This window comes from Coregonus clupeaformis, unplaced genomic scaffold (genome assembly GCF_020615455.1).
Source record: "Coregonus clupeaformis isolate EN_2021a unplaced genomic scaffold, ASM2061545v1 scaf0172, whole genome shotgun sequence".
Taxonomy (NCBI): domain Eukaryota; kingdom Metazoa; phylum Chordata; class Actinopteri; order Salmoniformes; family Salmonidae; genus Coregonus; species Coregonus clupeaformis.
Window position 1 is genome coordinate 583542 of NW_025533627.1, and position 23724 is coordinate 607265.

General features: G+C 44.1%; 1 protein-coding gene and 1 pseudogene across 2 annotated transcripts; one reads left to right on the forward strand and one right to left on the reverse strand.

Annotated features, from left to right (window-relative positions):
- Positions 1 to 1656: 1656 nt before the first annotated feature.
- Positions 1657 to 1775, reverse strand: LOC123483962 (annotated as a pseudogene).
- Positions 1776 to 4475: 2700 nt separating this feature from the next.
- Positions 4476 to 7339, forward strand: LOC121555689 (amine sulfotransferase-like). 2 transcript variants are annotated; one of them, XM_045213925.1, is made up of 6 exons: positions 4476 to 4728; positions 5513 to 5715; positions 5817 to 5970; positions 6269 to 6363; positions 6682 to 6856; positions 7083 to 7339. In XM_045213925.1, the coding sequence occupies exons 1-6, from the start codon at positions 4587 to 4589 to the stop codon at positions 7208 to 7210; spliced, it is 897 nt and encodes a 298-aa protein (XP_045069860.1). In that variant the 5' UTR covers positions 4476 to 4586; the 3' UTR covers positions 7211 to 7339. The 2 variants fall into 2 exon arrangements, with proteins under 2 accessions (XP_045069860.1, XP_041725452.2); XM_041869518.2 differs by having other exon boundaries at positions 4477 to 4728; positions 5844 to 5970.
- The last annotated feature ends 16385 nt before the right edge of the window (positions 7340 to 23724 follow it).

The following is a 23724-nucleotide window of genomic DNA, read 5'->3' on the forward strand; positions in this document are numbered from 1 at the left end:
CTGGCACAAGCTCGTAGACCTTCAGAACTGCTGATTTAACTTTATCATACACTTTACTGTCAGCTACACTCAGTGCTACAAAAGCCTCACGCGCTTTACCTGTAAGTACACATTGCAACAACATAGTCATGTCCAAATCTGACCAAGCTCCAGCTTCCGCAATACGCTCAAATAAAGCAAAGTATGTGTCTGGATCTGACTCGTCAAATTTAGGCAACAAACAAAGATTCCGTGAAACGTCAAACTGTGGTAGTCCCTCTGGTCTATTAGCATTTCTCCAACTGCATTTGCAACAGCTCCCTCTGCTGCTCAAAAGTTAACGAAGGACTAGACTGAAAACTTGTACCCTCACTACTAGCAGATTGACAAAGAAAAAACACCCATTTCCATAAGACCCTGCTTTAATTTAGCTTTAACAGTCTCTTTAATTTTTTTTATCAACAATCTCAATCTGATAATGTTCAGCAATTTCAATTAACTGCTCCTTAGTACACAACTCTAAGGCTACCGCTGAAGGAGCTTGAACAAAACCACTCAGAATATAAGACATTTTACTCAACCAATACAACCATTACAAATGCTCCAAAACAAAAACAAATACACAATTCACCAGCTGTCAGTCTGGGTTCAAGGACAAGAGCCACACCCCACTATCCTCCAAAAACAACTAACTAACTGGCCCTAGTCTTCGTGCAGTCACATGTGGTGGGGTTTTATGCACACAAAACCAGTGGAGTGGAAAAGACAACCAGAAACTGGCAGCCCCCTCCATAACCACGGAGGTGCTCCCGAGCCGACGTAAGGGAAAAGGGAAAGGGAAGCTCTACCCACGTTCACTGCCACCTAAAACAAAAACCCCACGAGCCTCCTACTGACACTCGCTGATAAACCTGAACAGGAGAGGACTCCCACTTGAACAACAACCCAGAAAAACCCAGAGTGAATTGCTACCCAAATTTAACTACCAAATTAACTAAACCAAAAGAACACATGGCTCTCAACGCTCTCTCCAACAATATTGGCCCAACCAAAACATCCCCTCAAACAAAACATTTGGCAATCTGAACTAAACTAACCCAAATTAACTATAAAACAAGTCAAATAAGCCAAATTACAAATAAACAAACGTATCAATAATAAAGCAAAGGCAATCTAGACAAAACTAAACCAACTATGACAAAATGTTAAAGTAAACTAAAACACTAAAGTAAGACTACAGTATAATTAACTTTAACTTACAGACAAGCCCCCACTTGCCACAGGCCGGCTCATAGCCTGTGGCAAAAATGAGGGGACGTGAACAACAGGTATAGGCCAATCAAAAGGTTCTTTATTGTAAACCAAAAACAGTTAACTTTAAACAAATAAAAAGGCATGAGGTGTGGAAATGTCATGGTGTAGGTAAGATGCATGAATATGTGTGTGTGTGAACATGACTGAGTGGAAACTAAGTAAACCTACAAAGGAACAAACAAACAAACAGGATCATACCTGGAGGAGCAGGGAGAGAGGGGGGTTAGTGAAGCAGTTTTAAATACCCTGAGCCCAGGTGGCTCCAATCACACCAACTCCAATCACTAACGACCCTCCTCTGCCTGCAGGAGGAACCGCCCCTGCACTGCAGAGGGGCCGTGACAACGCTCTAGTGGAACAAAAATCGTAAAGCACCTGGTATTCCCAGGCAGTCTCCCATCCAAGTACTAACCTGGCCCGACCCTGCTTAGCTTCCAAGATCAGAAGAGATCAGGCGTATTCAGGCTGGTATGGACATAAGCGAGGGAACAGCTCTTGGTACACTATATAAAGTAAATGTGTCACGTACTCTGAAAGGGAGACAAACAAGTATCCACTTTGTGACACAGACTGAAGAAGCTCAAACCTTGCTTACATTTCCAGCCAACATATTTGAGTCTTGTGGGGGGAAAAAGAGGGCATATCCTATGTTGACTTATGACAAGATCATGGACTAGGGCCCTATAAAATAGGCGTTGCGGACTGAATCACGGAATCCAGACATTAAACCGAAATTTAACAATATTCAAAAATGTATTGAACTTAGTAGGAAATCAACTAAATCTATTCAACTTGTTAGAAAACGCATTCATTTGCCTAAGTGAATCATAAGACATTAACAAAATGTATCAGTGATTCGTATTTCCATGCAACTTAATGAACCGACTAAAAACAAAGGCTGAATGTACTGCCTATATTTTGAGGGAAACGCACTGTATATTATTTCATTTGATCAGGGCAGGGCAGGGCAGCACATAGAAACTGTATTTAGTCCAATAAAAATACATGATATTATTAGGGTGATAAATAAAAGGCAGTTGCTCCATGACACAAGAGTACACTCTAGTGGAGCAAAAAGCTTACAGCACCTGGTATTCAGAGACGGTCTCCCATCCAAGTACTAACCAGCCCTGACCCTGCTTAGCTTCCGAGCTCAGACAAGATCAGGCGTATTCAGACTGGTATATCCTATGTTGACTTAGGACAAGTTCATGGACTAGGGCCCTATAAAATAGGTGTTGCGGACTGAATCACGGAATCCAGACATTAATTACAAAAATGTATTGAACTTAGTAGGAAATCAACTAAATCTATTCAACTTGTTAGAAAACGAATTCATTTTACCTAAGTGAATCATAAGACATGAAATGTAAAAAGACAAAATAAGACAAAATGGTCTAAGGCACTGCATCGCAGTGCTAGCTGTGACACTAGAGATCCTGGTTCGAATCCAGGCTCTGTCGTAGCGGCCACGACCGGGAGACCCATGGGGAGGCGCACAATTGGCCTAGCGTCGTCCAGGGTAGGGGAGGGAATGGCCGGCAGGGATGTAGCTCAGTTGGTAGAGCATGGTGTTTGCAACGCCAGGGTTGTGGGTTTGATTCCCACGGGGCCAGTATGAAAAATACAAAAATTATGTATGCACTCACTAAGAGCGTCTGCTAAATGACTGTAATGTGAGGGTTTTAGGTGCTAAGCCGATGATCAGTCTATACATTTAATGGTAGGTTTATTTGAACAGTGAGAGACAGAATAACAACAACAAAATCCAGGAAAACGCATGTTAAAAATTGATTTGCATTTTAATGAGGGAAATAAGTATTTGACCCCTCTGCAAAACATGACTTAGTACTTGGTGGCAAAACCCTTGTTGGCAATCACAGAGGTCAGACGTTTCTTGTAGTTGGCCACCAGATTTGCACACATCTCAGGAGGGATTTTGTCCCACTCCTCTTTGCAGATCTTCTCCAAGTCATTAAGGTTTCGAGGCTGACGTTTGGCAACTCGAACCTTCAGCTCCCTCCACAGATTTTCTATGGGATTAAGGTCTGGAGACTGGCTAGGCCACTCCAGGACCTTAATGTGCTTCTTCTTGAGCCACTCCTTTGTTGCCTTGGCCATGTGTTTTGGGTCACTGTCATGCTGGAATACCCATCCACGACCCATTTTCAATGCCCTGGCTGAGGGAAGGAGGTTCTCACCCAAGATTTGACGGTACATGGCCCCGTCCATCGTCCCTTTGATGCGGTGAAGTTGTCCTGTCCCCTTAGCAGAAAACACCCCAAAGCATAATGTTTCCACCTCCATGTTTTGACAGTGGGGATGGTGTTCTTGGGGTCATAGGCAGCATTCCTTCTCCTCCAAACACGGCGAGTTGAGTTGATGCCAAAGAGCACTTTCACCCAGTTCACCTCTGAATCATTCAGATGTTCATTGGCAAACTTCAGACGGGCATGTATATGTGCTTTCTTGAGCAGGGGGACCTTGCGGTCGCTGCAGGATTTCAGTCCTTCACGGCGTAGTGTGCTCCTAATCTCAGCTCGTTACCTGTATAAAATACACCTGGGAGCCAGAAATCTTTCTGGTTGAGAGGAGGTCAAATACTTATTTCCCTCATTAAAATGCAAATCAATTTAACATTTTTGACATGCGTTTTTCTTGATTTTGTTGTTGTTATTCTGTCTCTCACTGTTAAAATAAACCTACCATTAAAATTATAGAGGGATCATTTCTTTGTCAGTGGGCAAACGTACAAAATCAGCAGGGGATCAAATACTTTTTTTCCCTCACTGTATGTAAATGTGATATTTCAGTTTTTTTATTTATAATACATTTGCAAAAATGTCTAAAAACCTGTTTTTGCTTTGTCATTATGGGGTATTGTGTGTAGATTGATGTGGGTGGGGGGTGGGGAACAATTTAATCAATTGTAGAATAAGGCTGTAACGTAACAAAATGTGGAAAAAGTCAAGGGGTCTGAATACTTTCCGACTGCACTGTATGTGGGTTCAGTCTGTCTTTTTACATGCACGAAGAAGAGGAGTAGTTGACTGACTGCACCGAGTGGAGTTAGTTACTGTGTTTAAACTTCAGTAACATGTCGTAGCGTTAGAATGATGACTCAGGAGTGTACTTTATTGCAACGTCAGTGAACCCTCCTCCTAATAACTCTGTGAACCTTACCACAGGTTCCAAAGTCTAAACGTGCTGTATTCCAACTTCATTTGGTTCTTTGCAGCATAGCTATTCATATCCACTGTAGATACTAATATATATACAAAACTATCATTATTATGGAGAAGCTCACCGATGACCTGGTCAAGTACAAGGACTATGTTTTTGCGAAGGATTTGGTAACCGCTGAGTACATTGACTCCCTGCAGACCTTTGAGATCCGGGACAGTGACATCTTTCTGGTCACTTACCCTAAGTCAGGTGAGTGACAAATCTACTGGATGGATAAACAGCGTTTGAGATGGTCCAGACACTTATCATACTTGGGGGTACTTGACATGAAAAAGGTTGAGATCCCTGCTCTGTTTAGGTCATCAGTGAGGAGAGAAACCTGCTCTGTTTAGGTCATCAGTGAGGAGAGAAACCTGTCACAGCTAGAGAGTATAAAAACTGCCTTTTAGAAAGTTAAAGGCACAATCCGGGATTGGAACATCCATCTTTGGAATTTGAAATGAGTGATATCCATTGATTCTTGAAAAATATAACTTCAATCCTCCCGAGTGGCGCAGCGGTCTAAGGCACTGCAGCGCTTGAGGCGTCACTACAGGGCTCGATCCCGGGCTGTGTCGCAGCCGGCCGCAACCGGGAGACCCATGAGGCGACGCACAATTGGCCCAGCGTCGTCCGGGTTAAGGGAGGGTTTGGCCGGCCGGGAAGTCCTTGTCCCATCGCGCTCTAGCAAGTGGGTGTTAAGAAGTGCGGTTTGGCGGGTCATGTTTCGGAGGACGCATGGCTCTCGACCTTCGCCTCTCCCGAGTCCGTACGGGAGTTGCAGCGATGGGACAAGACTGTAACTACCAATTGGGGAATATAACTTATACATTTCTCATGAGACATGACATAGTTCAACTGTCTTAATGCTTGTTTTACTCCAGCCCCTTCAGCTCTGGCAGGGGGACTGCTTCGTTGTTTTTTTCGAATCCCCTTTAACCATGTCGCTCCCAAGAGCTCTATGACTGACACCTTTCATGATGCTGACCTGTAGGAACGATCTGGGCACAGCAGATCATCACCTCTATCTGTGAGTCAGAGATGGGTGATGTCTATCCCAACAACTTGGAGATGATGCCATGGCTGGAGTATATGGAAAAACGCCCTGACTATTCCTTACGCCCCAACCTGCGGCTATTCGCCTCCCACCTCACCCCCGTACTCATGCCCCCAGGCCTGAGGAACAAGAAGGCAAAGGTAGGCAGAGGAGGGGAAGATGGAGGCCCTACTGTATGGTTTGCATCCCAAATGTCACCCTTTTCTCTATACAGTGCACTACTTTTGACCAGAGCCCACAGGGCTGTAAATGTCTCTCTTGTTCTCAGATGATCTATGTGATGCGGAACCCAAAGGACAACGTGATTTCCTACTATCACTGGTGTATTAACTGGGCCATGTTTGAGACCCCAAAGAGCTTCGAGGACTTTCTGGACCAGTGGTTAGCAGGGAATGGTAGAGTAAAGACATCATTCATATAACACCATGGTTGGGTCCCAAATGGCACCATATTCCTTCTCTACATAGTGCACTAATTTTCCCCAGGGCCGATAGGGCTCTGGTCAAAAGTAGTGACCTATATAGGGAATAGGGTGCCATTTGGGACGCAAACAGCCTGTTATAACCCTGACAGGCTACGTCCTAAACGTCACCCTATTCACTATATAGTATAGTGCACTACTTTTGACCAACCCATGAATACTGTAATGACCTTGGTGACGCAGCCTGTTATGACCATGTTATGGCCCTACAGTTGGCGCTTCGTCCTGGTTTGACCACATCAGAGAGTGGCACAGTAAGAGAGACCAGTACAACATCCTGTTTCTGACCTATGAGGACATGATCATGGTAAGATATTACAGACTCATCTTACACCTATGACCTCTGATCTCTGCTCTGCTGGGTAGCTAGCTAGAGACAACCAACCAGCCTGGCTTGCCTATCCCCAATCTTTTGGTCTAAATTTTCCAATTTTATTAACAAGGATGGACATGAAATGAAGAGGGAGACAGACAGAGGACATAGTGTGTAGAAGTGCTGTGGGGCCGGCGTGTGATCCCACACAGGCAGGGGATTGCATGTGCACAGAGGGCAGTGGACTTCACCACTTGACCAACCTCAGGCACAGGGGTTCCATCTTTAATGGACATGTTCCTCCTTTCTCAGGATCTGAAGACAGCCGTGCTGAAGATCTGCCGCTTCCTTGAGCGGGACCTGACTGAAGCAGACATCAACAAGATAGTGGAAAAAGCCACGTTCAAAAACATGAAACACGACCGCAAGGCCAACTACGAGTTCATACCAGAGGACATTCTCAAAAAGGGGCAGTTCCTACGCAAAGGTCAGAGCCTGTATTCACACAGCGTCTCTATACCAGTGTTGATCTAGGATCAGTTGTGCCTTTTAGATCATAATAAATGAGATCACATGGACATGGGGGACCTGATCCTAGATCAGTACTCCTGCTCTGAGATGCTTCGTGAATATGGGCCTGAGATTGGGAGAAAAAAAAAATGTTTATAAATATTCTTACTCTGAATAATGACGTGTTGGTTGTGCTGTGACAGGTAAAATCGGGGAGTGGAAGAACATGTTTACAGTGGCCCAGAGTGAGAGGTTTGACCAGGTCTATGAGGAGCGGATGAAGGACGTGACTCTGAAGTTCATCTGGGACATGGATCAACAATCAGAGTGATGGAAAGGTGGAGCCTGCAGCTCTGCCGCCACAAACTACCCAGTGGACACTAAAGCCATGGACATTCATGTCAATTATCTGTTGAATGTACCAAAACTTGATATCCATTACAGACAAAGGTCTCTTCTTCTTCTTCTTCTTCTATGAGGGTTATGTCACGATGAGCGTGGATGTGGTGTGGAATCAAGCGCAGGACAAACAGATACTTATTTCAACCGTCTTTAGTTCAGACACGAAAAAACAAGCCACACGGCTAAACACAAACCGGCAGGCAAGCGAACTTTACGCACACCGGGTACTAGGCAAAGCAAAATGCGCACACGGTGCGGACACTCTCTCTAAAACAAAATACGAGAGATAAATGAGCTAGCATCCCAAGCTGACAAAAAACAATTACACACAACACATGACCAAACCCAAGAGAACTTATAGGACACATAATTAACACTAACAATGAACAGGTGTACAAAACAGACCATACCAAACAAACATCGAAACATAGAACGGTGGCAGCTAGTACTCCGGAGACGACGACCGCCGAAGCCTGCCCGAACAAGGAGGAGGAGCAGCCTCGGCCGAAACCGTGACAGGTTAACTGCGGTTGGCATCCAATTTGTTGCATCACTGCCACCTACTAGATTGGAGTATAGCTCCCTAATCTTTTTCTTGAAAAATAAAAGTCAAAATAATTACTAATAATTAACCCCACCCTTCTCCACTATTTTAATATATTCACTCCTACCTCATGCCCTCAACCTGAAATGATGGGACATCACCACTTAACACTCCCTGTAACTATTCTGCTGTCAAGTCTGGCACACCCAAGTCTCTGCAGCTGCCACCACAACCTGCGTTCCATCCCTGCAGTACAATGAATAACCATTGCTATGAATGCTAAAAATCCAATCTTACTGAAACATATATCACTTTCTTGCCTATCCCTCTGTACTGGTACATATCTCCTACTCTCACCACTCCCCTCCTCCCTTGACTCCTCTTCCTCTACTTTTCTTCACTGCCTCCGCATATTAAAGTTCTCTTCCTGGTGCACGCTTGCATTTAAAAGGTAACTACACCCCAAAATCTAAATGTCTTCCATTTTTCCCAGACCTCAAAAATGCTCTCCTGATAGGGTTTAAACATTGTTGTGGACATAGCAAAACAGCACAATGTCACGGTTCAGACAGACGACAAGAGGACCACAATTGCGTCACACCAGAAAGTTTATTTAAACTTAAGGGAAAAGGGAAGTCGGGAGTGAGTGAAGGCTCCAGGGGTTATCCCGTCCGATGTGCTGGGTCTGTGCCTCCCCCCAGTGGCAGCGATGCGTCCGATGACGCCGGTGGTTGGTGGTCCAGAAGTCCTGGGGGGGGGAGGAAACACAGACACAACGGGGCGGATGAAAACAGGCAGAAGTACAGTTCAAGGGAAATCCAAATACGTTGTAGCAAGGCAGAAGGCTGGTCAGAGTTACCGGGGTCGAAGAGTAGTCAGGAGTCGTAATGGCAGAAAGCAGGTCTGGTTTTCCTGGGGCAGAAGAGTATCCAAGAATCAGGCAGGTCCGGGGTCACAAAACAAGGGTGAGCCAGAAGCGCGAGCACACAGGTTCCGGGTGTGAGCTTTGCAGACGATCTGACAAAGGAGAGCTGAAAGACGGGACTTCAAATACTGGGAGAGGTTAGTGGGTAATGCAGCGCAGCTGGCAGAGTAATTAGAGCCGAGCAGAGCAGGGACAGGTGGAGCTCGTTAGGCTGAGTAGAGAGAGAGAGATGAGCAGGGTGGAAGATAGTGGAAACACATTAAGGTGGTAACCCGGTGGAGTGAGAGGGCTCATGACACACAATTGGATGTTCTATTAAAAAGGTGTACTTTTGAGAGCGAAAACCTGCAAAAACAGGGACAAACGGTAAAATCTAAAAAGGAGAAAAGGGAACTTGGGGGAAAAAACGGAATCAGGCAAACCATCGAAGGGATTTTTTAGTGCCCTAATGTACTATAATAATAATATGCCATTTAGCAGACGCTTTTATCCAAAGCGACTTACAGTTATGTGTGCATTAATTTTTACTTATGGGTGGTCCCGGGGATCGAACCCACTACCCTGGCGTTACAAGCGCCATGCTCTAACAGCTGAGCTACAGAGGACCACTACTACAGTTATTGACAGTCTCCTAGACTGCTCCTAGAGGCCATATCCTATGTTGACTTATGACAAGTTCATGGACTAGGGCCTTATAAAATAGGCGTTGCGGACTGAATCACGGAATCCAGACATTAAACCGAAATTCAACAATATTCCAAAATGTATTGAACTTAGTAGGAAATCAACTAAATCTATTCAACTTGTTAGAAAACGCATTCATTTGCCTAAGTGAATCATAAGACATGAACAAAATGTATCAGTGACTCGTATTTCCATGCAACTTAATGAACCGACTAAAAACAAAGGCTGAATGTACTGCCTATATTTTGAGGGAAACACTATTATTTCATTTGATCAGGACAGGGCAGGGCAGCACATACAAACTGCATTTAGTCCAATAAAAATACATGATATTATTAGGGTGATAAATAAAAGGCAGTTGCTCCATGACACAAGAGTACGCTGTAGTGGAACAAAAAGCTTACAGCACCTGGTATTCCCAGACGGTCTCCCATCCACGTACTAACCAGGCCCGACCCTTCTTAGAGTACGTGACACATTTACTTTATATAGTGTACCAAGAGTTGTTCCCTTGCTTACGGCCATACCAGCCTGAATACGCCCCTTTCGGTAATTGAGGAAATGGTTACAGGCACGTTGGTATTGGAGGAGGAGGAGAGGGAATTGTTTGCTGTGTTTTGAAATCAATCTTTTGTTTGGTGAATTATTTGGAATCAAATGTGTCTCTTTGATTTATTAGTAGAGTTGTTTCTCCCCTAGCAGCTTTTGCTGTTGGGGGAAAGACAGAAAGGAAAAAGAAAGAAAGAACGATATATTTAGTTAATTGGACGGATTACAATGGCTACAATGACCAACGCGAGGGAACAGACAAAGAGTACTGGACATGGAGAAAATGTTCCTGGTGCATCATCGAGGGAAAAGTCCTATGACAAGTCTTGTATGGTGGCGGTGGAAATCACTGGGGGAAAAAAACTAACGATGATGGAATTGCTGAGAGGGATAAAGGAGGCCTTTGGAACGGTGACAGGGTGCAGATTTAAAGGTGATCAGAAGTACGAGATAACGATGTCGCATGTCCATGGGAAGGAGAGGTTAATGGATGGTCTGAAGATCAAATCGTGCACGGTAATGGCGAGGGACATTTCAGCGGATGAGCTGGTGGTGTCCTTCATGAATTTACCAGTGTATATTAGTGACGATGCTGTCGTGGCAAAATTGGAAGGATGCGGTGTGACGGCGGTTTCGGTGATTAAGAGGAGGTTATGGCCAGGAACAGAGATCGCTGATGGTACAAGATTCTGTAAAGTCCGGTTTACAGGCGTGGTGCGCTCACTACCATATTCTACCAAGTTCGAGACGTTGGAGGGGACTGAGTACTTTCGGGGGATACACGACAGACAAGTTAAAGTGTGTCGAATTTGTATTCAGTCTGGACACGTGGCACGGGACTGTCCTGATTTTCTATGTCGGCGATGTGGAGTACGAGGGCACTATGCGAGAGAGAGCGTTGAGAGAGAGCGTCGAGAGAGAGCGCGTCGAGAGAGAGCGCGTCGAGAGAGAGGAGAGACCATGTAATGGATGTGGGGAGAGAGGAATGCGCTGTACGTGTAATGGGCCAACAGATGGTGAAGACATGGAACAACAGGAGGAGGAGATGGAAGAAGAGAGTGTGGAGGAGGGGGAACGCGATGGAGGACAGGGAAAAAGGAGGCAAGGATGGTGAAGGAGGAGGAGATGGTGAATCTACTGGGGCGGATGGGGATGGAATAGGGGCGAGCATGGACGTAGAATTCTTAAAATGGATACTTCACAGATGGAAAGGAGCCTGAGGGTGGAGGAGGAGGGGAGCAGAACACGGAAACATCTGAAGGTGAGGGAGATGAGGATCACGGAAGGGGTTATACCTGACACTACTCCTGAAAGTATGGATGTGAAGGGTGAATCCGCGAAGAGGAAGGACTCTGAGGGTGAAGTGTCCTCGGGTGAAGTCCAAAGGGTGAGGAAAGAAGCAAAGGAAAGGAGGCAGGGCAAGATCAAGAAGAAGAAAAAAATTAAGACTGGGTCTTGATGATGGAAACAATCAACATAATACTTTTAAATTATGGTGAGTGTTATATCTGCTAATATTGATGGATTAAGAAATATGGAAAAGTTGGAACAGACAGTGAGTCTGCTACAGGCTGATATGTCATGCCTCCAAGAGACACACTGGACTGATAGTATGATGGATGGAGTAAGAATGAGATGGATGGATTTGATTTATTATAATAATGGTGGGGAGAGGAAGTGTGGGGTTGCTATATTAATTAAGAGGGAAAGTGTGCAGAATATTAGGCAAGTGTATGCGGATGAAGAGGGTAGACTTTTGAGTGTTACATTTGAATTTCTAAAATGTGCAATACACTTTATTGAATGTTTATGCACCTAATAGATGATACTGACCGAGCTGTATTTTTTTAAGGCACTTGAGAAACATTGTGTGGGTAAATGTATATTGGTTGGGGATTTTAACGTTACATTGACTAAACTGGACACGTCAAGGAGTACTTTGTTGCGCTCTGACATGTCAAGGCGAGTATTGTTGGGGATAATTTAGGATCATTGTGAGTGATGTTTGGAGGGGAATGCATCCAGGTCAGAGAGTTTTTTTCAAGGAGGCAGGTAGTTTTAAAGGGTCTCAGGCAAAGCCGCATAGATTATTGTTTAGTGGTTGAAAATGTTGTGCAATATGTACACACAAGATTAGGTATGATTTTGTATGAAGTGATCATGCCTCTCTTGGGTTCATGCTGGGTCCTAGTGTGCCTTCTAGAGGGGTGGAGTATGGTGTTTGAATGCTGAGCTATTAAAAGGAAAATATATTGATATTGTCACACCCTGGCTCTGAGGACTCTAATATGTTGAGCCAGGGTGTGTAGAGTCTGTGTTTTTGTTCTATGTTCTCATTCTAGTCAGTTGTGTTTCTATGTTGGCCGGTGTGGTTCTCAATCAGAGGCAACGTGAATCAACTGTTGCTTGTTGTCTCTGATTGGGAACAATACTTAGTCAGCCTGTTTCCCACAGTGTATTGTGGGATCTTGTTCCGTGTTGGTTTATGTTTGTTAACCAAGGACTTCACGTTATCGTTTGTTGTTTTGTTCGTGTAATCAGTTAATAAATAAGTATGTTTGCAAATAACGCTGCGCGTTGGTCCTCCTTCTTCGATGATCGTGACAGAAGATCCCACCAATATAGGACCAAGCAGCGTGCCCAGGAGCAGACAGCCTGGACGTGGGAGCAGATATTGGAAGGGCAGGGGTCCTGGACCTGGGAGGAAATCCAGGCCGGGATGGATCGCCAACCGTGGGAGGAGACGGTGGAGGCGCGCCGGAGAGAGGAGCAACGTCGTCAACAGTGTCGTCGTCGGATGGACGAGAGGCAACCCCAAAAAATATTTTGGGGGGGGCACACCGCATGGGCGACGGGGCAGCAGGAGGCAGCCACAGGGCGTATTGGGAGGTTAGGAGAGGAGGCCACCAGGTTAAGGGGGCTATTGGTAAGGAGAGCAGGAGTTAGTGGGTCAGAGGGAGGAGCTACTGGATGCTAGAAGGGAGAAGGAGAGAGTAGAGGCAAGGCGAGAGGAACTGAGTAGGCAGCTGAGGGAGCGGAGGGTTATGAAGAAACCCATTCCCGCTCCTCACACCAAGCAAGTGGTGTGTGTTCCCAGTCCGGCCCGACCCGTTCCTGCTCCCCGCACTAAGTTAGTAGTGCGTGTTCCCAGTCCGGCCCGACCCGTTCCCCGCACTAAGTTAGTAGTGCGTGTTCCCAGCCCGGCCAGGCCTGTTCCTGCCCCTGCGCACCAAGCCTACGGGTGCGCGTCGCCAGCCCGGCCCGGCCTGTTCCTGCTCCCCGCACCAACCCTACGGTGCGCATCGCCAGCCCGGCCTGTTCCTGCTCCCCGCACCAAGCCAAGGGTGCGCGTCGCCAGCCCGGCCCGGCCTGTTCCTGCTCCCCGCACCAAGCCAATGGTGCGCGTCGCCAGCCCGGCCCGGCCTGTTCCTGCTCCCGCACCAAGCCAATGGTGCGCGTCGCCAGCCGGCCCGGCCTGTTCCTGCTCCCGCACCAAGCCTGTGGTGCGCGTCGTCAGTCCGGCACAGCCTGTGCCTGGGTCACGGTGCCTGGTCAGGTACCGGTCAGCTGCTCCACATCGGAGCCTAAGCAATCCGCTCCACCGATGTCCAATCCAGCTCCAGCCAGCGGGGCCAGACCGGACCAGGGGCGCTACGGGGGATTGTTGGAGGCTGGTGGTCAAGCCCAGAGCCGGAACCGCTCCGAGGAGGAATGCCCACCCGGCCCTCCCCTGTTCGGTTTATGTTTAGGCGCGGTCGCAGTCCGCGCCTTTGGGGGGGGGTACTGTCACACCCTGGCTCTGGGGACTCTAATATGTTGAGCCAGGGTGTGTAGAGTCTGTGTTTTTGTTCTATGTTCTCATTCTAGTCAGTTGTGTTTCTATGTTGGCCGGTGTGGTTCTCAATCAGAGCCAACGTGAATCAGCTGTTGCTTGTGGTCTTTGATTGGGAACCATACTTAGTCAGCCTGTTTCCCACAGTGTATTGTGGGATCTTGTTCCGTGTTGGTTTATGTTTGTTAACCAAGGACTTCACGTTATCGTTTTTTTTTTTTTTTCCGTGTAATCCTTCGACGATCGTGACAGATATGATTTCTGATTGTATTAATAGAGAAATATTGAGTGATTTTAAACGTCTTAATACTGGATTGTGGTGGGAGGGTCTAAAAGAGAAGATTAGAGGGTTGAGTATTAACTATGCAAGACGGAGGAATTTTCTATTAAAGAGGGAGAGGATAGCTTTGAATAAAATACTTGAAATGGAGCTGGAAAAAGTTGATAAGTTGGAGGGTTATGATATTTCAGGTTTTATGGAAGCTCAGGCTGCGGTACATACAGTGGGGGGAAAAATATTTAGTCAGCCACCAATTGTGCAAGTTCTCCCACTTAAAAAGATGAGGCCTGTAATTTTCATCATAGGTACACGTCAACTATGACAGACAAATTGAGAAGAAAAAAAAATCCAGAAAATCACATTGTCGGATTTTTAATGAATTTATTTGCAAATTATGGTGGAAAATAAGTATTTGGTCACCTACAAACAAGCAAGATTTCTGGCTCTCACAGACCTGTAACTTCTTCTTTAAGAGGCTCCTCTGTCCTCCACTCGTTACCTGTACTAATGACACCTGTTTGAACTTGTTATCAGTATAAAAGACACCTGTCCACAACCTCAAACAGTCACACTCCAAACTCCACTATGGCCAAGACCAAAGAGCTGTCAAAGGACACCAGAAACAAAATTGTAGACCTGCACCAGGCTGGGAAGACTGAATCTGCAATAGGTAAGCAGCTTGGTTTGAAGAAATCAACTGTGGGAGCAATTATTAGGAAATGGAAGACATACAAGACCACTGACCTCCTTCCATCAGCAAGGGCATTGAAGATGAAACGTGGCTGGGTCTTTCAGCATGACAATGATCCCAAACACTTCACCAATGGCGGACGGAAGACAGGGTGGTGTGGCAGGTGCCGCTTCTCATTCGAATGCTGTAATTTTATCTAAACCATCAGGTGTACGCCCGACCCCAGCTAAGTAACTCATGCAAAGAGTTAAAGCGCAATTATGTGTTTTATCTCCAGTACTCTGCCATGATTGTCAGTTATGTAGCTGCTCTACTGATAATCTCAGTGTGTCCTTGCTGGGATGACACAATCAGTCTACTACCGGAGAATATTAACACCAAACACAAACACATTGGTTCACCGTTCCACGGGAGCGGACAGTACACAGCATACCATAATGTTCTGAATAATGGCCAAGTCTACCTCGCTCCTTATTCTACTGAACCGCTTTAGGCGCAACAAACACAAGTCCAACATTTATCGGAAACTGTTAAACTACCTGTTCACTACCCTCCTGCTCTCCGGGGATGTGCAACTCAATCCTGGGCCCAACATCACCGAGCCAGCGATACGCACCGGAGTGGAGGGTGGTGGATGGCCTCGTCCACTGATCGTCGCCGCTGTGGAGGTGGGTGAGTGCTATGGTCCTGTGGTTTCTCTCGACTCACCCGGCTCCAGGATGGATTTTGACTCTTCAAACATACCAAAGTCGCTATATGCGATCCCTGACTCTGCTTCTGGTATGCAAGCTGTTTTAATTAGTTTCCCGCATCCAGTGCAGGCGGGAGGGATTGTTAATTGCGCTACCGAACTGCCCCTAATCAAAACGAAACAAAACGGCCTAAACCCAGCCGTCAGAAAACATAGAAAATTTAATTTTTTTCAATGTGTCAATCACTCTCGAGTCATCTGGGACCCACGAGCTAAGCCCAAGGGACTACTAGGGGGGCACTTGAACATTCGTAGTGTCATTCCAAAAAGTGATCAAATTCAACATCTACTCACAGACTCCAACCTTGACTTTCTCTGCCTCTCAGAGACATGGCTCCATAGAAACTCTCCATCTGCTGCTTTGATTGTGCCTGGCTACAATGTTTTCAGGAGAGACAGGACTGAAGGAAGAGGAGGGGGTGTGATGATTTATATTAAAGAACATATCCGATGTAAACAAATTGAGTGGTCATGTGATAATGAACTAGAATGTATTGGCCTGAACATTACACTGTCTCCCCCAAATGTCTTTTACCCTCATTGGAATGTATAGGCCACCTTCCACCAAAAGTGTGTTTTTGATCAGTTTAATAACATGCTTAGGGAATGTGATTTTGGGAAAGAGGTCATCTTAATGGGAGATTTTAACATTAATTATGAAGACAAGTGTTGTAGGGAAAACCCTCAAACGGATCACTAATACCTTTGACCTTACACAGCTAGTTAAAGGGCCAACCAGGGTGACTTGTTGCTCTAAAACACAGATTGATTTGGTGTTCAGTAATAAACCAGAGTGACTAAATCATTCAATATGGTTACTGGGCTATCTGATCATAATCTGACACTTATAGCCAGAAAGCTGTCTAAGAGCAGGTTTAACCTTTCTACTGTTAGAAAGCCTGATCAACTAAGAATACCTAAGAGTGAATTAAGCTATTTTGAAAATGCAATTAAGGGAATTAACTGGAATGATCTCTTGTCCTATGCAGACGTGGAAGCTGATAGTCAAGTTTTTCTATCCACAATCCAGACTACATTAAATGGTTTCCTAAAGAAAATCAAATCCAAACCTGGCCAAAAGAGCACTCTTCCTTGGCTAAATGGAGAAATCTGGAAATTGATGAAAGAACGAGATTATTATCTAAAAATAGCCCTAAGATCCAAATTAGAGCATGACAGACGTAGGTTTACCATGTTGAGAAATAAGGTGATGAAAGAAATCAGACAGGCCAAGGCAAACTTTTTTATTAACATAATTGGTGAAGCAAAGGGGAAATTCTAAACTGATCTGGGAGAATCTAAAAAGTTAACAGGGAAAGACCATAGTAACACTGCAAAAAGACTAGAAATCATGGTGAATAACAATCTAACACAGGATGCAGTCGAAATAGCAATAGCCTTCAATTCCTACTTTATTGACTCTGTCAGGGTACTGACACAGAACCCCTCCACTGGTTTCTTGGGCTCAGTGCTAGTAAATGATGCTCAACCTGTCTTCATCATAAGGGAGGTTTCTGAGTCAAAGGTAGACAAGGTGATTAGCTCACTAAAGAACTCTAAAGCCAAAGATGTGTTTGGGATGGACTCTACCTTTCTTAAAAACTACAAAGAGTCACTCATTGGCCCCATTACTAAGGTCACCAACACATCTATTGGTCTCGGGGTGTTTCCAAGGGTATGGAAGTCGGCCATAATAACGGCCATCTTTAAATCAGGCGACCCTGCTGATGTGAGTAACTACAGGCCCATTAGTATACTACCTGTGGTGCCAAAGATTGTTGAAAAGTGTGTAGCAGAACAACTGATTGCCCACCTCAACAACAGCCCCTTCACATTAAATTTCATGCAGTTTGGCTTCAGAGCGAAACACTCCACAGAAATGGCCAACTGCTTTTTTTCTGGAAAATGTGAAGTCCAAGATGGACAAAGGGGGCGTTGTTGGGGCTGTGTTTCTGGACCTAAGGAAGGCTTTTGATACTGTTAACCATGAGATTCTCATCACAAAATTGTCCAAGTTCAACTTTTCCCCCGATGCCTTGAGATGGATGAAAGCATACCTTGAAGGCAGAACTCAGTGTGTCAGAGTGAGCAATGAGCTGTCGCCCACTCTTAGCTATGATGTGGGTGTGCCCCAAGGGTCAATACTGGGGCCCCTCCTGTTCAGCCTGTACATTAATGATCTGCCTTCTGTCTGTACTGGGTCTGAAGTTCAAATGTATGCAGATTATACAGTGATATATGTGCATGCAAAGAGCAAACAACAAGCTGCACAAGAACTCACTACTGTAATGGTCCAGGTTACAAAGTGGCTCAGTGACTCGTGTTTGCATCTCAATGTGAAAAAAACTGTTTGCATGTTCTTCACAAAGGGGGCAACAGATGCTGCTGAGCCAGAAGTCTATGTGTCAGGGGAGAAGCTCCAGGGGGTATCTGATTTTAAGTACCTTGGCATCATACTTGATTCCAACCTCTCTTTTAAAAAGCATGTGAAAAAAGGTAATTCAAATAACCAAATTCAACCTAGCTAATTTCCGATTTATACGAAATTGTTTGACTACAGAGGTAGCAAAACTGTACTTCAAATATATGATACTCCCCCACTTAACATACTGCTTGACTAGTTGGGCCCAAGCTTGCTGTACAACAGTAAGACCTATTCAGTCTGTCTACAAACAGGCTCTCAAAGTGCTTGATAGGAAGCCCAATAGCCATCATCACTGTCACATCCTTAGAAAGCATGAGCTCCTGAGTTGGGAAAATCTTGTGCAATACACCGATGCATGTCTTGTATTCAAGATCCTAAATGGCTTGGCTCCCCCCTCCACTCAGTATTTTTGTTAAACAGAAAACCCAAACATATGGCAGCAGATCCACAAGGTCTGCCATGAGAGGTGACTGTGTAGTTCCCCTAAGGAAAAGCACCTTTAGTAAATCCGCTTTTTCTGTGAGAGCTTCCCATGTCTGGAATACACTGCCATCAGACACACATAACTGCACCACATATCACACTTTCACAAAATGCTTGAAGACATGGCTAAAGGTCAATCAGATTTGTGAACATGGTCCCTAGCTGTGTGTTGCCGCTTTCCATGTCTGTTGTCTATAACTTGTGAGGTGTGGAAACACTTTGTTGCTTTTATGAATTTTGTCTTGCTGCTTTTTGTTCTATGTTGCTCGGTCTGTATGCTACGTCTTGTTTGTCCTATGTTGCTATGTCTGTATGCTATGTCTTGTTCTATTTTGTTATTGTCTATATTGTAATTGTTTTTAATAACCTGCCCAGGGACTGCGGTTGAAAATGAGCCGGCTGGCTAAAACCGGCACTTTTACTGAAACGTTGATTAATGTGCACTGTCCCTGTAAAAATAAACTCAAACTCAAACTCAAACACACCGCCCGGGCAACGAAGGAGTGGCTTCGTAAGAAGCATTTCAAGGTTCTGGAGTGGCCTAGCCAGTCTCCAGATCTCAACCCCATAGAAAATCTTTGGAGGGAGTTGAAAGTCCGTGTTGCCCAGCGACAGCCCCAAAACATCACTGCTCTAGAGGAGATCTGCATGGAGGAATGGGCCAAAATACCAGCAACAGTGTGTGAAAACCTTGTAAAGACTTACAGAAAACATTTGACCTGTGTCATTGCCAACAAACGGTATGTAACAAAAGTATTGAGAAACTTTTTGTTATTGACCCAAATACTTATTTTCCACCATAATTTGCAATAAATTCATAAAAATCCTACAATGTGATTTTCGGGATTTTTTTCTTCTCAATTTGTCTGTCATAGTTGACGTGTACCTATGATGAAAATTACAGGCCTCTCATCTTTTTAAGTGGGAAACCTTGCACAATTGGTGGCTGACTAAATACTTTTTTTACCCCCACTGTATATTGTATGTCGGTTGAGCCTCTGGTGGCTCTCCTTAAAGCAGACGTCCAGATCCGAGGCGTTTCCATTCCAGGTGGTGGAGTCAGCATTGTGCAGCAATATGCAGATGACACTACAATCACTGTTAGAGATGTTGAAAGTGTAAATAGAGTGATGGAGTGTTTTGAGCTCTTTGGGAAAGCATCAGGTGCTAAGATAAATGTAGAAAAGACTGAGGTCTTGTATATGGGGCTAGTGAATGATAATGAGTGTAGATATAATTTTAAAAGAGCTAATGGCTATATTAAAGCGCTGGGAGTTATTTTGGGCATTGATGAAAAGGAGGCATGTGATAGGACTTGGACAGGTGCATTAAATAAAATCAAACAAACTTTGGCATTTTGGAGATGGAGGAATTTAAAATTGAAAGGAAAAGTAGTGGTAACAAATTCTTTACTGATATCTAAATGTTTATGTGTCATGGGTGTGCTTCAGATGCCTGAGTGGGTTTTAAAATAACTTAATTTGGTTGTTTCTAACTCTTGTGGGATGGCAAAGGGGCTAGAATATCTAGGGTATAAAGATGGGGGGTCTAAAATTAGTGGACATAGACGTGAAAAGAAAAGCATTAAGAATTAAAATGATGCAGAAGTATTTATATGGGGAGGAAGAATATGGGTGGAAGAGGTTCTTTAGGAAGTATTTGTATGATTATGGTGGATGTGAAGAGAGTGGGCTATTAATGATACGGAAAAAGCCTATGGATGAACAAGTTCCTCTGTTTTATCAGGAAGTGTTACGTGCATTGGGAGAATTTCTTCCTCATGTTCAGTATGTGTGTGAGCATAAGGATATAGTACTGAATCAACCTGTGTTTTTAAATCCCAAAATTATGTTCAATGATAAAGTCTTGTATAATCCCCTTTTTATGAGGGCTGGTCTGAGACTTATTAAAGACTTTGTATATGAAGTTATTCCTGGGTTTCTAAGAGACCAGGCCATTTATGACACTGTGAATGATACAGTATGGAAAGGTACTACATTGAATGGATTTGAACGTGTGAAAAGTAGCATTCCAGCAGAATGGTTTTCTGTCATAAATGGAGATGAAATTAGGGAAGATTTATATGTATTACCGAATTTATACATTGAGAATGGGGATAAATGGAAAACATTGTCTAGTGTCAGAACAAATGGTTTTTATAAAAGATGACTGGTTACTGACAGGCCTGCTGCTGAGAAGATGTGGGTAAAACTGTTTCCGAGTTGGATGTAAAAGTATTATGGAAAAATGTATACTTACATGGAAATAAATTAGAATGTGAAAACAACGATTTTAAAATAAGACATAAATCGGATATTCACAAAAAGTAGTGCTGCATCAAATTAATAAAGAAATAAAAAGAGAATGTGATATATGTGGTAAGGTACCGGAAAATGTATTACACTTATTTGTAGAATGTGAGGAATTAAAAGATTTGTTTTGTAAAGTAAAGGAAATGATATGTAAAAACTGGGGGGAGTGGTATGTTGGAAAAGCATGCGTGGGAGGAATTGGTTTTATTTGGAGTGCGTGAAGAATGTAAAGGGGTTAATGTGAGGTTGTTGAATGTTGTATTGAGCTTTGTTACGTATGCTATTTTTTGTGGGAGGAATTATGCTTATTTTGAAGGGAGGAGGGTAAGGGTGTGGGGTATTTTTGTAGCGTTGTTTAAGAAGCACATCTATATGTTTTATAGTTATGGAATGGAAGATTTTGATGAACATTTTGTTGAGGGGGAGTGGGTTGATTGCAAGGGTGGATGGAGGAATTACTTATAATTTTTTAAAAGCACTATATTTCAATATTTTATTTTATTTGATAGGGGGTTGCTTTTAATCTGCCTATTTTGGGGGCAATTTATGTCTTAGTCATGTCTGTTTTTATCTATACTAGTTTTTGTGTATTTTTATTTATTTGATTTGATAGGGGGTGAATTGTTCACCTGCCTATGGTAGATTTGTTTATTGTGTATTGTTCATTGTATATAATACTGTAAATATTTTAATTTAAGTGTTTTTGATAAATAAAGAAAAAATAAAAATACGTCCGATCTCGGAAGCAAAGCAGGGTCGGTCCTGGTTAGTACTTGGATGGGAGGCTGCCTGGGAATACCAGGTGTTGTATGCTTTTTGTTCCACTAGAGCGTACTCTTGTGTCATAAAGCAACTGCCTTTTATTCATCACCCTAATAATATTATGTATTTTTATTGGACTAAATGCAGTTTATGTGCTGCCCTGCCCTGATCAAATTAAATAATAGACAGTGCATTTCCCTCAAAATATAGGCAGTACATTCAGCCTTTGTATAGGCAGTGTACCAAGAATTGTTCCTCGCTTACGGCCATACCAGCCTGAATACGCGCTTCCGGTGAGGAGAGTAAGACAGGTGCAGGTGATTAAGCTGTAAGTGAGTGTTTGCTCGAGAGCTATTTGCTTGATTTTCTTAGTTTATTGACGGACAATTGTTTGATTTGAATTCAAATAAGTTTAAGGTTAGTGAGTTTTCCCCCTTGCAGTTCTGCTGCTTGGGGGTGAGTTTTTTTAGACTTTTTTCCTGATTGCTTAATGACAGACAACATGGCAACGAATAATGGAACGGATAAAGACAAAGGCAATGATTAAGAACACGAAGATAATGGCGAGAGACATGATGGCAAAGCGAACTCATCGTCTCGATTATGAATTTGCCAGTTTATATCGAGGACGGAGCTATACTGGGAAAACTGCAGAGCTGGGGTGTAGCTGCCATCTCGGAAATCAGAAGGAGAGTCTCGCCGGGACGGAAATCGTGGATGGGGACGAGATACTGTAAGGTAAAGTTCACGGACACCGTGCAGTCCTTGCCAGATTCCACTAAGTTCGAGACAATGGAGGGTGGTGAATATTTCAGGGTGATTCATGACAAGCAGGTTAGGTATGCCGCCTGTGTAATCAACCTGGACATATTTTCAAGGACTGCCCTGACTTTAGGTGTTTTAAGTGCGGAAACCAGGGACACTATGCGAGGGAATGTGCTGGAGCGAGAGATAGGGCAGTTTCGCAGGATGTCGGAAGAGAACCGATGAGTGCAACTGTGGAGAGGTTGTAAATGAGGAGGAGAGCCAGGACCTCTTCATGGAAGCTGATGTATCACCGAGAGGAGAAGAAGAGGATGGGAAAGAGGACGTGGAGGAAGGTGGAGAGATGGAGAAAGAAAGAGGGGAGAAGATAGAGCAAAAGGTAGACGAAATAGGGAGCAGCTTGGACTCAGAGATGAGAAGGAGTTTCCAGGAGGAGGGGGGGAGTGGGCTGGGTGGAGGCACAGATTTTTGGGAAAGCTCAGGCCTTGCGAGCACCTCGGGGTGAAGATATGGAGGGGAGTTTGATTTTGATGACAATACCAGAGACGGAGAGATACGGGAGCACAACGGATGTGGGAGTAAAGAATTTGAGTTGGTTGGAGGAAATGGACTTGGAGGAGATATCTGATACGGACGAAGGGGGTAAAGATAGTTTTTCTAAGGGAAAGATACAGGAAGAGGAAAGCGAGGGGGAAGAAGGAAAGAAACAGGACAAAAGTATGTGGATATCCTATGTCTACAAGAGACGCATTGGGACAATGATTGTGTATTGAAAGTAAAACAAATATGGAGGGATTTTATCTTTGTTAATAATGGTAGAGGGAATTCTAGTGGGGTTGCTATTCTAGTGAGAAAGGATGTGGTGGACAAAGTGGATGTACATGATGATAATAATGGGAGGGTTTTAGTTTTAGATTTTGAGTATATGGATATGAAGTTTAGAATTATAAATGTGTATGCGCCAAATAACGAAATAGAGCGCAAGGTTTTATTTGTTGAAGTGGTGTCACGCCCTGGCTCTGGGGACACTGTTATGTTGAGCCAGGGTGTGTAGATAATGTGTTTTTGTTTCTATGGGTGCTATTTCTATGTTGGCCAGAGTGGCTCCCAATCAGAGGCAACGAGTGTCAGGTGTTGCTGGTCGTCTCTGATTGGGAGCCATATTTATACAGTCTGTTTTTCATTGGTGTTTGTGGGATTTTGTTTCTAGTCTGTTTATGGTAGACCGTGAACTGTCACGTATCGTTTGTTGTTTTGATCGTATCTCGTAATAAAGAGTATGTTTGCCTGCAACGCTGCGCCTTGGTCCTCATCTATTCTGACGATCGTGACAAGTGGGACGATGGAGGTGGGAAATTGCATCGTGGTGGGGGATTTTAATGTGAAATTGGACAGATTAGATATGACAAGGGGAGCTGCTTTTAGGAGAATTGATGCATC

Coding starts and splice junctions, on each gene's coding strand:
- LOC121555689 (XM_045213925.1), top strand. CDS start 4,587: ATGGAGAAGCTCACCGATGACCTGGTCAAGTACAAGGACTATGTTTTT. Junction 5,971..6,268: donor CCAGTGGTTAGCAGGGAATG/GTAGAGTAAAGA, acceptor ATGGCCCTACAG/TTGGCGCTTCGTCCTGGTTT. Junction 6,857..7,082: donor GGGGCAGTTCCTACGCAAAG/GTCAGAGCCTGT, acceptor GTGCTGTGACAG/GTAAAATCGGGGAGTGGAAG.